The sequence below is a fragment of the Psittacula echo genome (genome assembly GCF_963264785.1).
Source record: "Psittacula echo genome assembly, chromosome: 1".
Classification (NCBI taxonomy): Eukaryota; Metazoa; Chordata; class Aves; order Psittaciformes; family Psittacidae; genus Psittacula; species Psittacula echo.
In genome coordinates this window covers 100,638,938-100,654,895 of record NC_137735.1, presented here as the reverse complement: position 1 = coordinate 100,654,895, position 15,958 = coordinate 100,638,938, and the positions used below count along the sequence as shown (strand labels likewise).

The 15,958-nt window shown below is 38.1% G+C and overlaps 1 protein-coding gene across 1 annotated transcript in view; it reads right to left on the bottom strand.

Annotated features, from left to right (window-relative positions):
• The window catches only part of PTPRO (protein tyrosine phosphatase receptor type O), a gene marked incomplete at both ends in the record, with an annotated part of 150,030 nt that overhangs the window by 44,863 nt on the left and 89,209 nt on the right, over window positions 1–15,958 (bottom strand). The window contains 5 exons of the mRNA XM_080626035.1: window positions 439–638; window positions 3,327–3,488; window positions 4,499–4,945; window positions 6,593–6,745; window positions 8,551–8,709. Of these exons, the coding sequence (XP_080482161.1) occupies window positions 439–638; window positions 3,327–3,488; window positions 4,499–4,945; window positions 6,593–6,745; window positions 8,551–8,709 (1,121 nt within the window). The remainder of the gene's footprint in view (window positions 1–438; window positions 639–3,326; window positions 3,489–4,498; window positions 4,946–6,592; window positions 6,746–8,550; window positions 8,710–15,958) is intronic.

Sequence of the window (15,958 nt, the reverse complement as noted above, 5' to 3'; positions counted from 1 at the left end):
CTGGACAGGGTGCTGGGACATCTTGTCTAGACTATGGTTTTGACAAGAAAGCTTGGACCAGATAACCCTTGAGGTCTCTTCCAACCTGGGAATTGATGATTCTATAATTCTATTATGGCACCATTTTGCCTACCGCCACAAAAGTGTCTCAAAAGGTACAATGTAATTCACAAGCTTAGACAAAGGACTGGCCACGTAAGTCCAACAGAAATACAATTTTAACCCTACTATGGTTTACTATACTCATTTGTTCCCAAATGCTGTGTTCTCCCCTACACTTTGTAGCAGCTGTGTCCCTTTAGACTGCAGCAGGGAGCACCTGCCACTGTGCTTCGCAGCCCTGACCCTGACAGGGCCCTTAGGCATGACGATCTCAAACAGCAGAATCATTAGCAATTTTTTCCTGTGTTTGAAAAGGCTCCAGCTTCCATCCCTTACCTCAGTACAGTAGTGTTTTTCAAGCCTTTGACTTTCCTTTTGCTTCTGACAGGTCAGAGAGACCACAGACACGATGGTGTTGTTGCCTCCGCTTTCTCGCGATGCTGTCCACGATGTCAGGGCAGTAGTGGAGCTTAACACCGTCACAGTCACATGCTGGGGCTTCTCAGTGAGCTCTTCTATCCATTCACCTGTGGGGCCTGGGACATGTCCCAGAAGCACATGTGAGCAAGCCACTCTACGCATTTGAGGCACATATGTCAAAACATCCTTCTTTCATGGGATTATTTACTACTAGTGAAAGAGGCTGGACTGACACTTGTTCATTTGCACGGCTGTCAGGCAGTGAAGAAGGCAGCCAGCAGGAAGCAGCCTAAGGCTGGTGCTATATCACCTGTAGCAGAGGAGATGACGAGAGAAATGTCACTGTTCAAAAATTCAGAGTGCAGTATTCTCTATTGCTTATCAGAAACGACCCAGAAATACCAGATTTGCTCCAGGAGAATGTTTAAAAGCTGTGACATCCAACTGCATACAGATCATTGACAAATATTAAAGGATAAGCACGTAAAATTTTTCACCTCTCCACATACTGCCATACCCTCCAACTGTACTACAGCCTTGAAGTGTGAAAATCAAATTCACAGAGGTTACCACAGTGAAGAATCTCATTGTCCATCAGAGTTTCTGAAGGACTTGGTAGGGAATACAGGTTTAAATGTAGATAAAACGTTTTGAAAGATAACTTCAGCCAGACTTGGCCAAAATTTCAGATTTCATTAAAATTATCAGCTTTTCTTGTCACTTTGAAGTGATGTGACAGCTCTCTCTCCTTGACATTCCTTCTTTTACATAATTCTAATAGTTCTTTACATTTATTGAAAAAAATAAAATAAATGCCAGTGAGATCAGCCTGCTATATTTGACAATCTATACTGCTATATGGATGCAATAAAAATATTGTGTAATACAAGCCAATAATTTGACAGAATCTTTCACTAACAGAGTACTACAAGGGTAAGATAAGGCTGAAGCCATGAGAGAGAGTTATTCATAACAGCGGGCCCACACCTACTCAGCTAAAAAAGGAACTCGATCGTTAGATTAGTCTCTGGAGCAAATGCTGTATGTGCAGCTCTTACCATTCATAATTTGTTTCAGCATTGGCATTAAGGGAACTGAGCTATTTCATGTCACAAACCTAAGCTGTAGTCCCTACACAAAAAGCCTGCTTGATTAGATTCATAAAGAAATATGGAAAAGCAATTTCACCTTAAGAGGACTTGTGCACATCTCAGATTTGGCATACTACCAGAAATATGTATAAAATCTATCTAAATACTAGGGATCTTGCATGTGACAGAATAAATATGACAATTGCCAAGAATCCTCAAGTGGTTCTGAAAGACTGCAAAACTAACTGAACCCCCCCCCCAAAACAAATGTTCTCAATGTGTTACATGTAAAATAAAAATATTCATTACATTCCCATAACATCTTAATACTTAATCTAGCAATCCATAAAACCATACTTTGGATTAACATTTTCTTATTTCTCTCATGTCTGTCCCCAGTGAGTAGACTTCATGGAGACACTGTATTGCATATTGCTTAATGGAAATGGAATAACATTTGGCATTAATAGCAATGCTACATAATTTATTTGTTATACTTGAATACTTTTATATATTTTAATGCTTTCCACATAATGAAGCTGTCTAATAACTATTTCTAAAGAAAACCAAAGACAGTGAAATTACAACAGCAGAGGCCCTTTCTCTTGTGTGCTGTTTCCTCCTTTCTCTTTGTTCTCTGAGTACCATTTCTTTCACTTATAAAGTTAAAAAATAGGCAAGATAGTGGAATTCAGTTACATGCAGTCAAGCATTATGAGGAATTTAAGCCTAAATAGTTAGTATTTGTAAATGTTATGAGCTTCTAAAGGCAAGATTTTTATTAGTAACGTAATTAAGTACTTGAGTAAATTTTCTTCTAAATATGAATGTTTCTTCCAGCTTTAGCTCCTGTATCTTGTTACAGCATTCATGAACTGGGGAAGACACCATCTTCCCATGCGTAAAATTGTGTAATGTTGCAAGTATTCCCCTATTCTCATTGTATGGGCACTTTGCAGGCTATATCTACTTCCTTTTGTAGAAAAGGTACAGAGGTGATCACAGCCACCAGAAGGATAACAATCTGAATTCATCAACACCTGCCTTACTTGCTGATCTAATTGTCAATCATATTAGTTTACACAGTAGTCTTATTGCTTTGTCTTTTACTAAACCTTCAGTTAAGAAACCCTGGGATCCTACAGGGAAATAAATTACTTTTTCTCCTCTGAATTCATCAGGCTGAACTATGTCATCTATTATCATTTGCTCTGTGTTCTCTCAGAGACCATCTAATTTCAGAGTGCAGTGTTTAATTGTGCAATTCCCATGCTCTCAGCCTGAGATATCCTTCATCCCTAACCCAGTGCATAGAGCCTAAAGAAATTAAGTATTTTCAAGAATGTCTACAACCACTGCTTTAATTCTCTGAATTAAATCCTCTCTTTGAAAGATGCAAGGGGGGAACTTGTTTCAGTGAGCCACTTCACTTCTGTACACTGGGCAGTGACTATCAAATATGTCGCCTGCTTTCAGTTCTTAGCTCTGCCAAGACAGCACAATGAAGGCCCATCCAGGGAAGATATAACATATGACATATTTGCAGTATATTTAATTCTCCGACACAGGTAATTCCAGAAGACCAGACTCTTCTGATCCTGAAGCAGATGCCATAGCTGCCACAGTGGTCAAACTCTAACATTATATTATATATATATAACATTAAAGTCATATTGGTCTGGGAGAAAAAGACAGATTTGTTGAAATACTTACTGATGTAAAAGCTAAGTGTTTTTGATAATTGACTTCCCCGAACTTCACAAGAGCCAGAGGAGCTAAATGTTGTTACAGACAACTTATATTTTCCTGGTTCTTTCAGCTCAGCAACAAATTTGTGAGTGTCCTCACTTACTGTCAAAAATTCCGTGAAGTTCTCTAAATCAGGGAGGAAAAAGAAGTATGGATTAATTGAAACTTGAAAGGCTTCAGCCACTGAGAAAATGATTTATATCAGAAATGCTAATGCTGTTTCTGCTGAGGGATTAAAAGGTATCCAAAAGGACTGGATTTATGTGAGTAGTTTTATTTCCTGCCATCAGCACAAGAGTAATTAATGACCACGGTTGCAGTATAGGTATAAAGGAACAATAAACCCAAGCCAAATTTTCATTCCATAGAAGGGACGATAAAATTGGGTTGCCATGACTGTGCAAGTGAAAAACAGCACAACATGGAAGAAAAGGAGCATCCAATTTCCTATCTAATATATTGCATTCTTATTCTGAAAAAAAAAAAACCAACACAAAAAAAAACAGTATTTGCCCTCAGGGTGGGAAGGCTTATCAAAATTGCTTGTGAGGAAATAAAATTAATTTGGATAAAATAGATTTTAAAGCAGAAAATCTTTAAGCAATGTGGTGATTTTCTTGTAGCTTCATCACTTGAAAAATCTCCCCGCTTTCCACCAAAGCTTCCTTGTTGCCTAAGAAATATGTTCGGCAGCTGTCCTCCAAGACAAGCATTAATCTGAATCTTTTCTGCATGCTCCTTCCAGTTGAGGTCCCTCTGAGAACCTCTCTCAGTGGCAGGCAAAACTACATGGTATAATGTGCCTTCTGTGTCTCAAATTTCTGTCACCTCACCTCCTTTCTCCATTACCAGAATGGATTTACGATAACTGCAGTGTAAACAGTGTAGCAATATGTACAACAGTGTAAATCTTGTTTAACAAAAGAGAATTGCAAAATGCAATTTACCCCTCCTCCCTGACTTTTATGATGCACAGCCAGAACCAGATGTTATTTAGTGCAAGAAATTTCTGAAGAAATACAGGAGATCTAACAAAGCCCTCTGAAGCACAGTACTGGTTAATGATTTGTAGAGGAGACAAGCACCAATGGAATTACAAAAAATAAGTATGAAAAAGCTATAAGGCTCTGGTTTACCTTCCCTTTCAATATTGATATGGAAACCATCAAACGCAGTAGGCGGCTTTGGTGGTAACCAGGTCACCACCATTTGTACAGGAAGGAAGGAAGGGGGCTCTGGATTGAGTTTTCCAGATGTGTTGACATCACTGGCCTCGTAATCACTGGAAACTGCATTGACAAACTCCTCTTCACCCTCTGACGACTCAGCTTCATTAGACCACCAGTACGGCTGTGATGTGGTTTCATACTCAGTGCTGTTATGACGGTAGACAGCTGAGGCTGCAGTTGTGTTCACTGCTGGAATTTCAGGTGGGTTGTCAGAAAAATAGCTATGCTTTTCTTTCTTCATGATTTCTTGTGGCTCCATGAATGATTCTTCTGCAAAATTCCCACTGTGCTCTTCCCAGTTGTTTCTGTTGATTGGCACAATCTGAACAGAAATGTTTCGAGGTGGGTAAGGAACTAAAAGAGAAGCAAGGGTTAGTCTTTTAATAGATATGTTCTGTGCACCTTTAGATGTGTTAATTCCCCAGAGGAATACTGTTTCAGAAAAACAATGCATCTAGAGATATTTTGAAATAACCTCTTCATATTAAGATTCTCCCTTCTCTTACATATACTTATAGAAGAAGCAATCCTAGTAGGATCAAAATGAGTGTAAATTCCCAAAAAAATCATGATTCAAGAATAACAAGAAGAAAAGCAGATGTGAAATCACAGTCAATCCGACTTCAGTGCTACTACAGCAGCAAGGCTACTTGAGTGTGAATTTGTAAGAATGGATTTTCATATATTTTATTATGTCTTCCAGAAAGACCTTGATCATGGAAAAAAAAACTTCTGTGGAAATGAATTGAAAAATATATTCAAAACTAATACATGGCATAACCCATATTTAAAAAGTATGACCTTCATGTTAATGTAGGCCTTCTCATATGCTTTTAGCAGCACCTTTTCACAACCATTAAACATCAGTTTAGATTTTAATATTTGTGAAGGTTTGATCTTAAGATTTGGTTTGCCAGAAGACAAGATTCTGGCATGCAAAGAAGGTACTTCAACTTATACCAGGAGGGCAACACACAGCATTTTGTCTTCCTCACTGTAATTGCTTGTCTGTCTGCCCTTACATATGATAAGTGAGAGTAGCCTTTGCAAATAATTTTAACTGGCACCTTTTAAACTGGCACTTTACACCACAATAACCTGTTTACTTCCCCTGTCCCGGCCACGGCCACTAATACAAAACCAGACACTACGATCTTTCATGCGAAGAATGAAGGATGTGAGGGCAGCAGGACAGCAAAGTACAATCCTGTTGGTTGTATTCTTATGGTTCAATATCTTGATAACTATATTTAAGATTCTCAAGACAGAACTTGGCTGGCATCAGTTGACTTTACTTTGTCCACGGCAATGAATGGACCAACATCAGTGTATTCATCTGAAGATTTGTTTTTTTGATTTTACCACTGGTTCATTTCACTATGGACCCTGGAAAATGTCTGTGGTACAACAGATTAACAGAAAAGTTTTGGGCACTGTTCCAGGACCAAATGAAATTAGTTCTGGACCCTAAACAAGCGTGACTTTCAGCCTTTGCAACATTGCTGTCTTGGAAATTAAAAAGTCATGCTTCAGGGCACAAACTGGCTGTCAAGTGGGGTGACTATGACATTTCTCTCCATAATAGAAGACTGCACAGTAAGGAAGGCCTTCTCCAACAGTTTAGCTATGATTCACTGTGCAAGGAGACAGACCAATATAGATGGATCAATAGTATGCTCAGTGCAGCTACTACTGTGGCTTAAAAATTAATTCCTAGCACAAGGCCTAGGTCCTCTCATGTGAAGCAGAATTTATTTTCTAAGAAAAAAGCTTTATAGCTGAAACATTCATATAAATTTCCCTTTGCACTGTATTGGACACATAACCCTATGTGCTAGCCTTAGCATCCCCCTCCCATGCTCCTGGGCAGGAGCAGCTCCCAGGACTGCTCCCACACAGAGGAGTGTGGGATCCTCTCTGTGGGATCAATCCCCTCCCCACAGCAGAAAGGAGAGCAAGCATACACACTGGGAGCAAATGGTGCATAATAATTTTCTTCACCTGTTCTGTGCTGTTTGGGCTCATGCTGGATGCCACTGTATTCCACCAGTGTGCTTTTGTTGAAGGTTGCTTCTGATACCAGCTGAAATGTGATGTTACTGTAGCATATACCTGGTAGCCAGTGATTGAAAACTGTTTTACCTTTAAAGAAATCTGTAGAAAGTTTAAGAGGAAAAGAAGAAAAGAAGAAAGTTAGAAAAGAGGAAAATGCATCAAAAGTTCACTTTTTGGTAATGCAACTGCACATGCTGAACTGGCGGCATTTCAGACGTGACACTGAACATCTCAAAGAACATCTGAGTTTCTGCAGACCTTTAACTGCTGCGCAAAAAAGCCTCCATGGTCTTTTGCTGACTGAGGCATAACATTCATGGTAGATGCTCAAAGGGCCATCTAGTATGCAAATGAGTGCAAGCCACGGTTTTGAGTCTGGAGCTCACATCCACCACCAGTACACGTGAGAAGTTGCTTCAGGCTATTCGGCTATAGGAATGAGTGTGCAAGTTGTTTAGTGAATTTCTTAAACCCAGTTGACTTTTTTATTTATCAGCAGCTGCAGCATTACAGCCCTTGGAACCATGTATTAGCTGTAGAAGGTAAAAATTACTGCTTTGTTCTTGTTTTTTTTAAAAATTACCCTTTGTTCTTCAGAAAGAGGTTACCTATATTCTGTGCTGTGATTCAGAATCACCTTTCCTAACTTCTGTCACCTCACAGCATTGAAAAAATGTGGTTTCTAGCCCCACTCTGTTTTGAAGCAAAGAGACTGGAAAATTTTCTGACCTCCATCTGGAAGTGTGTATCTCCCTCTACTGACTTTAAAGAGAGCTTACAGTGACTAGACTTCTACTTTGGGAGCCTTAGCTCAGTGCCTAAAATTCAATACAGCACCTACTCGATTATTCAAAGGAATTCTACTGCCACTATGCAGTGTTAAACCACCTGTTCCTCAGGGCCCACAGTATGTGCAGGTGCCTTTCTCAGTTCTCAGGATGCTTTCCATAGGACAGTCCGAATTACATCTCTGAGACAGATGTTATGCTTAAGCTACATTGCAGGGCAAAAGGGAGTTAGAAAACAGTAAAAATAAAAAGCAGAATTTGCTTTTGTTACATTTCTTAGATAAATTGTTTAGACTGACTGCCTAGATTGTTAGCCCCTGATTACATTATTCTAATAAAATTGAAAATTATAAAATGCAGCAGGGTTTATTAGCTCAGGGACAATGCTGAATACTACAGTAATATACAGTGCTATACAGCATAGCACTATTAGCCCTGTGCCACTCTGTGGTGATACAGAATTACCAGGTTTAAATTTTGTGCCAGGAATCAGGTACACTGAATGGGTTTCCCAGCTCTGGGGCATCCTACAGCTCTCCTATCAGCTATTCACCAAAAAAGAAATCTTGGCCAGAGGGAAGAGACTGGGAAGCATTTTTTATGCCTCAACTGACACATGTCATCTAGGGATTTCAACAAGCATCTCTAGGAAATAAAAATTTATCTCCCTCCTTCCTAATGAGTTTTGCATTTCTTTCCTTTTAACTTTTGTTTTGTTTTGGATTGTACAGCAGCAGTGAAGCTAAAAAAAAAAAAAAACAAACAACGTAAAGAAGGTAGATAGCTTTTTGGGGTTTAGTGCATTAGGAATTGGGGATCCCTTCCCAGGTTGATTTCAGAACTGATTAAAAATATCTGGACCACTCAGTCTTCCTCTAATATCCAAAAGAAAAGAAGAATCACTAGAACTAGAATGGGAAGCAGTTTGAAATCCAAAGTGAACCACCAGTTCAATTCAAAGACTCTTCCTTTCCTTCATGACACTATATAATCAGACACTTTACAAAAAATAAAAATCTTTTTAACTAATACATGTCAAAACGACACCTAAGACCACAATTCAAAATGTTTCTGGCAGAGTTAGCATTAAGTTATAGTAGAATAGTTTCCTCCTACCTTTGTACAGCATTGTTCGGTAGTCTTTTCCTTCCCAATAGCTTATATTTACCCTGGTAAAAACATTGTACTTCTCCGGGTACTGAATTTCAAACAACACTCCTGTTTCTGGAGATGGTTTGTAATCATAGATAGAAACACTGCTCACAGGAAGGGGTTCTAAACGATATACAAATAAAAGGAAAAAAGGAAGGAAGGAGCAGATTAATAGGCAAACTAAGTTCTTCACACACATACCATCGCCAATGCAATGAAACAAATGGTTTTGCTAGGTATGGCACAGGCACTCAAATCTAGCATGTGATATGTGGCGCTTCACAGAGGTCCGGGGCAAAAGCTACTTGGGCATTGTCAAAGCCAACATTTGCGTGCTCCCCCATGAACAATTTATGGTTTTTATGCTTACACTTTAACAGAAAAACTTTCTTATTTGCCACAAAAATAAGGTTGAAATAGCAGTTATTATTTAAGTACACACCAGAAAGATTTTTATCTTTAATCCTTGCCAATCATGTAAAAGTGTCCAGATAATAATAACAAAAACACATGAAATTGCTCATAAGTTTGGCATAAATGTGAACTTTTAAGATTAGATGAGAAACTTATCAGCATAATGCCCAAAGGAAACTACTTGGATGAAGATTTTCTATTTTGATATACATTCATTTCTGTATTTCATGGGTAATTACACATTCCCTGTTCCCACCATTTTTGAGAGGGCCACTGTCTTCAATGCATTTATCCACATCAAACTTCTACAAAATATAGCGGTACCATCACCATTATTTTACAGATGAAGGACTGAGATACAGAGAAATAAAGTGGTTTACTGGAGGGCAAAGGGGCGGGGAAAGCCTGTGCACAGAAAGCAGTTTAGTGACAAACTGCTGATCTAGTGCTCTGAACTCTGAGCCAGCTGGGCTACAAAAAGAAATACCCTGTGTCCTGCAATGTGGCACCTAGACCAGTGTAGCTCTGTCACCTAAGGAAAGCAGTGCCAATTCACTGCAGCTGGGAGTCTGATTGCTGCTAACAAGAGTGTCGCAGTTTCATTCAGCCTCCTTTGTGCACAAAAAAACAACAATGAAAAAAATAACCTTTTTTCTCAGTGCTCTTCTCAGCAAGAAAAAATTATAGCAATCCAATTATACATAGGTTAAGAGAGCCAAGCACATATTCAAAACAAGATAATAGTGGTAGTTGAAATTTGTCATACTAGCATATTTTAATAGAGATAGTTAACGCACAACACCCTCAGTAATTATACCTAAATCCTTGTAAGTATTATCATGTTGATTTAGTTCTTGCACACTGTAGGGAACAGATTGAAAAATTCAGGCTGTTGATTAGCATGGCCTCAGAGGACACATCTGAGTTCAAAGTTCTGCCGTGGTAGGTCTTAGAGAAAAACTAAACAAATATTTTTTCCCTGAAAAGCATACAGTTACAACAGTTACAACAGAAAGAATAGATGAAAGTGAAGACTAGTGTCAGTTTCAAAAGTGGAATTATCCCACAGAAGGTGGAATAGGTTAATAAAAGATGGAAAAGCAAGACTGTAGTGGAAGCAAAAATTAAATCCCAATTATCAGCACGGTATTTTCAACACAGTACTAAGTTTCCAGATATGACGAGAAATGGAGAAGAAAACAGAACTAAGAACAAAAACCACAGATGCAAATAGAATCTTTCCCCAAGTTTAAGAAGTCATATTATCATTTTTAACTTTGTCAGAGCATGTGAATGCAGTGTTGTAGGATTATTTAAACTAGTTCTCATGGCAAAGACACTTCATTAGCTTCATTAGATAAATCTCTATGTATCTGTATGTTAACTACCTACAAATAGAAACTCCCAATCTCACAGATACTACAGGCACTTCACTGATGGGAGCTGTGAAAATTTTGCTGACAATTTGTGATAGCCTAGAAATAAACAGGAGTAAAACAGATCACAGGAAACAAAGTCTACCCTCTTCTTTCCTCTGAGGCTCTTCCCATTGCTTATTCTAAAATAAATTGTTCATCTGACTATCCACATGACCAGAGGGTTCATATCACAGCTCACACAGCATACGATAGTAGTTTAAATGTCAATAACAATCTCTAACTAGCACAACGCTAACATGCACTCATCTTTCATGTTAGCGGGTGTGCCCTGGGCTTTCTTCTGCTATCTCATTCACATCTGAGGTCTCCTTATTTCTGAAAGAATTACTGAAACTTTCTCATGCAGTGATTAAATTACCCCATTTATTCCTTCCTACAACAAATCAAATAAAGGATGGAAGTTATACTCATTTTTAATCCAAATGATTTTTCCTCCTGATGCTTTGATTTAATTAACCAATAATTGAATTAAGCAGTAATCACCACAGACTCTCTTTCTTGTTATCTTCTGCTTACTATCCTCTCCTTGCTCATGGCTGATATTAGCAGAGTAGCATGAGTGATATAATGCAATTTAGAGATTCTTCCATTATCTTACTTCCTTCGGCACCAAATCTTCACATCAAAAGCTATTTGCACACTGTGAAATTAAAAGGACACTCAGCAGATAAAAAAGTCATGTTCTGTTTTTCACTTACTAACTGCTCCTAGGGTTATTAAATTTAAAGAATATGTAAAATGTCACTCTTTGCTGTCTGTATTTATAATTTAGAGCATAAACAGTCTGGTCTTTTTAATTTTACCATTTTCAGTAGTCAGAATCCAGCTTTTCACAGATTTCAGTGGTTCTCAAGAAATAGCCTAATAGTTCAGAAAACATGGAGCTTCATAAACATTCTGCACTATGTTGATGTCTGAATTCATATTACAGAAGGGACCTTAGAAGATTTCAGTGTCCCTCTAATAGCATGTTTAAGGCACTTCATGTACAATCTCTTTATTTTTAGACTGGCAGATTATATTAATCACACACAGACAAGCTTGCAGGATCAAGACCTAAATTTGCCTTTTTTCTTAGTGTCTCAGAATCTGCTGCTCTATAGCAACTGCTTTCCCATTAAATCAGTTTATGGGAGATTCAATTTCTTTGTTTCTCCTGAACTCTACAGCATTTTGCATTAAGCACATAGCTTGCATTATACAAACATCAAGATAGCATAATAAATGTGGCTAACTTCTTCCTCAAATGCCCTGGAAAATTCTGGATGCTAAATCCTCCATTAATACATCAGTTTGTGCCAGACACATTAACATTTGCAATTCAGAGGATGAAAAAAAGAAAAGAGTACATTAACAGTAATTCATAACATATAACAACATATAACATATAACAACATTCCAGTTCAAACCAATTTGGTTTTAGTATTTAGTATTTGTAGATCAGATCACTCTACAGATTGGATTAGTGATTGATTACTGTGGTAGATTCTACGTAGTATTACATATGCGTGGTTGAAATTGGGTTGAGATCAACCCTTCTGTTTCTCACTATCAAACCCAAATTAATGATAATTTACCTTCATATCACGACTTTCACAAAAAAAATAAAAGCCCCACTGATGGCATGACCTAACTCCCATGGGTAATTCCCTGTATTCACATGAAGAAGTGAATTATGTCATTTTCTCCCCAGGATGACACTCTTTATGTATCTATATAGTTACTGGGAACAAGTCACAGCCAGAGTAGAGGTTCCATTATGCTATAAACTTTAGGGATTTTTTTCTCTCTTGCTAAAAAGTAACAATTTCTGAGATTAAAAAGCTGCTGTTCAATAATTTAGGAACATAATGTTCAAGTTTATGATAGGCAATAGAGATACCATGTGCTATTGCTTATGAAAAGGGAATTTAAGTGAAAGTAGCATATGAGCAATGACGGTATATACTGCATTTTCTAGATATTCGCATAAGATGACATAAAAAGACAATACAAAATAAAAAGTAATGTTATCACAAGAACAAAAATTAATTTATTGTTCTTAAACAGATTTAGGCCAATATTTTAGATCATCCTTACAATGGAAATTATGGCAGGAAATCATACGGTTGCAATTCTTTGTTTTGCTCATTCTGATGGACGTTTTTTTCCACCTTAAAAAGGGGATAACACGATTTGTTTGTGGGGAAAGCTGAGCACTAATGGACCTAGGCACTCTTCTGAGTTACGTTTCAAAACAGGCTGCCACGGATAACCAGCCTTTTTAAAGATGTGCCATGTCATCCCTTAAGAAAGAAAAACACAAAAGGCTTAAGTTTTATATTTCATTGGAAAAAACCTCTGAAGCTCTGACTTCAACAGTTCTGATCCATTAATAAGCTGGAGAAAAGGATCTGACCTATTGAATCACTTCCTGCAGTGTCTGGCACAGTGACAACCAAGTATTAACTATGTCTAATGCCAATTACTTTTTGAGTGCAGAAGAGATCAGAGTCCCAAGCAGTAGGCCCATTGGTCTCCTGAGGAGAATATTTTTTCATAGAAGCCACAGAGGCAGAAATCTCCCTAAAGGGAATATACTTTACAGTGATTTATGTAAGGAATTATAAGCTTTTGAAACAATGAGACATTTACCACTCAAAACTCCTAATCATCAGCTAAAATAAAAGTCAGGCAGAGCTGCTCTTAATTACCCTCAGAGATCCTGATTTCTCCAGTTCTCAGTAGAGATACATTTTTCCTAAAGCACACAATAGCTTTGCAGTGTACTGCTTTCCACATTCCTTCCAATGAGCAAACACTTTTTCCTTCACAACGAAAAGAAGAATTGACAATGAATTTTGGGGGAAAAAAAAAAAAAAAAAGGCTGTATAGGTATGGGTCAACCTGGGAATAAAACAAGGCTTCAAGATGGGAAAACAGAGAACGAGTGAGAATTTTAGTCACTGTTTACACCCGTGCTCTTTATTTCTCTCATAAACTATGTAAAACTGATTAGTAATAAAGTGAAACTTTTTTTAAAATATTGCAAAACACTAAATTAATTATATAAATTCTGGAGTTTCTTCACTCCCATTGAAAAGCCAAAACCCAAAGAGCAGATAAAAGCAGGCTTGAAGTAATCATGTTAGATACCAGAACAACTTCTAACCTTATCCAGACTGAAAACTGGAAGAAAGGTATTTTTGATAGGCACAATACAATTGCACTCACAGGAATCTGGCCAGGATGGTGAGATTCATACACCTATTGTTGTGGAAACCATCACAGGGATCTTTTCAACTAAGTGGTCAGGGTTTCAGTTTTTCTCCTTTAGTGAAATACTGAGCCCAATTTGCTGAGCACAGCTTTGCTACAGAATCAGAAGAAAGAGAGCTATTTTGTGCTCAAATCCCATTTTGCAGGCTTTCTATCTGAGAGTTGAATGCACCCTGTTCATCTCATTCTATCACCCCTGCTCAGGAAGCAATGCAAGGATGTGGGCTGTGCTCAAGTTGACAAAACCCTTCGGCTTTGAGAAGAAATATTGCAACAAATAGTTCACACTTTGCATTACAACAATCTGGACTAAACAAGCAAACGCTATAGTTTGTGGTGGTTTCAGTAATATGAGAAAGCCCTTAAATGATTCTAATCAGAGATAAGCAGAAAATAAACTGTTAGGTCTAGTGGAGAAGGCCCAAATTAATAACGGAAGCCTCAAATGTAGCATACAGACATGCATATTTGTATACTTATATAATGTTAAGATTTTTAAATTTTATATGTACATATTTATCACGTGTATTTATATGTCTATATTTGCATGCATATAATTATATTTGCATATATGTATTAAATAGATATTTCTTTGACTTCTAAATCATCTTTGTTGAGGAATCTTTTTTTATCTGAACAGAAATATCTGAGGGGTAAAACAAAAGTCTTCTCTGACTCAAACTGGATGAAGTTTCAACCTGTGAAGAGACATACCTTTGTCTTGCCAATATGCTGAGAAGCAGCACATTGCTAAGGGATGTGAATAGCAGAAAGGAAATGTCATCAAGATATACCATTAGAAAGTAGAGATCTTTCATGACTCTTACTGAATTTCTAAGTAGACAATGTCTTTGAAGGACCATGCTCTCATTTTGACATGCATAATCTGGATACACAATGTTTGTGTGAAACTCAGGTCTCCAGCATATGGCCAAGCTCCAAGACCACATCTCCGTTCATGGACTCCTTTTTAGAAATCAGAAGATCCCAGAAAACTGGACTTGTGAAATATCAAAGTACAGCCTTGGGAGTAACCACAATGGCATCACTGGCTATCCCAATTGATTTATTTTGTGGCAGTCTAATGAATGAGGCCAATCTGCCCCTGTAAAGCTCTCCTGATACCAATGAAATTAGAATAGGAATTAATTTGGTCCTGGAAGCTAGTTGCAATGTGCCATATTTTCACATGTAAGATATAGATGGAGTAACTAAGATAGTTATATGTCTTCTCATGGTTAAAATAAACTAAGCATGTTAAACAGGCAGTGAGAGCATATGGTGTGAAGAAAATACGAATCTCTCCTAATTATTGTCTGCCACAAAAATCAAGTTAATTAATTATCAGAAAATGATGTAAAACAGGGAGTGAATAATAACAATAAAAGGAAAATTAAAAAAAAATAAAAGGAAAACCAACTATCATGCAGTTTTGTAGGAGAAGCCAGTGGTCACTACATGAGCTTTAAAATCTCTTCTCAAAAGCAACATATTGAAGTGTATCTTAAAAAGACCAGCCTGCCACACTGTCTTTTCATTCCAAATTTACTTTCATTCCTGCAGCCTTGTGCTCCAATGATGAGCTATGTTAGTAACTGAGGCTGCTACATGAGAGCTAGCAATCCTGAGTCTGCCTGGCAGAAAATACACAGGAGATCTGGCCCTTTCCCTTGAGAAGTCCAGAATTTACATCACACTTTCAATGTTCACTACTGCATCCTTCAATGCTGCTCTTTCTTTTCCATAAACCTGGTTGCCTTTCTGCTGAGACAAAACCAGTGAAATTCACCGCTCTGTTTTTTGTTACATGAGTTCCCCAAGCAGCGTTGTCCAACTGCCAAATCACTGGTCCTTCCAAGCTCTAGGTGAGCAGCAGAGCCCACAGCAGGAAACCCTAGGATGCTGCCAACAGACTCACATAAGACAGGTGGTGAAAAGGGGTGGGCTCCTTTACATCAGAAAGAACACTGTCAAGTCTTGGAGGAGAGAAAGTGACATGGGATATGCCCCTTGGAGCCATCAGCCTCACACTCTTTCATGAACACCTTCTGGAAACTCGCTGAGCCAGAAATAGGAAGTCTGGAGCTGGCTTTGGTGGGCTGAGCAACACTGGTTTTCTTCTTCCTTCAGAGATCCCCTGCACAGAAGTTTGTGTATTCCATCTGCCACATGGGATCACACCTTCCCAGGCTACCAGTGACCCTTGTGGGCTCTGGAAATCAAACAGCAATGAGCCCTGACACACAACTGCAAGTGCAGCA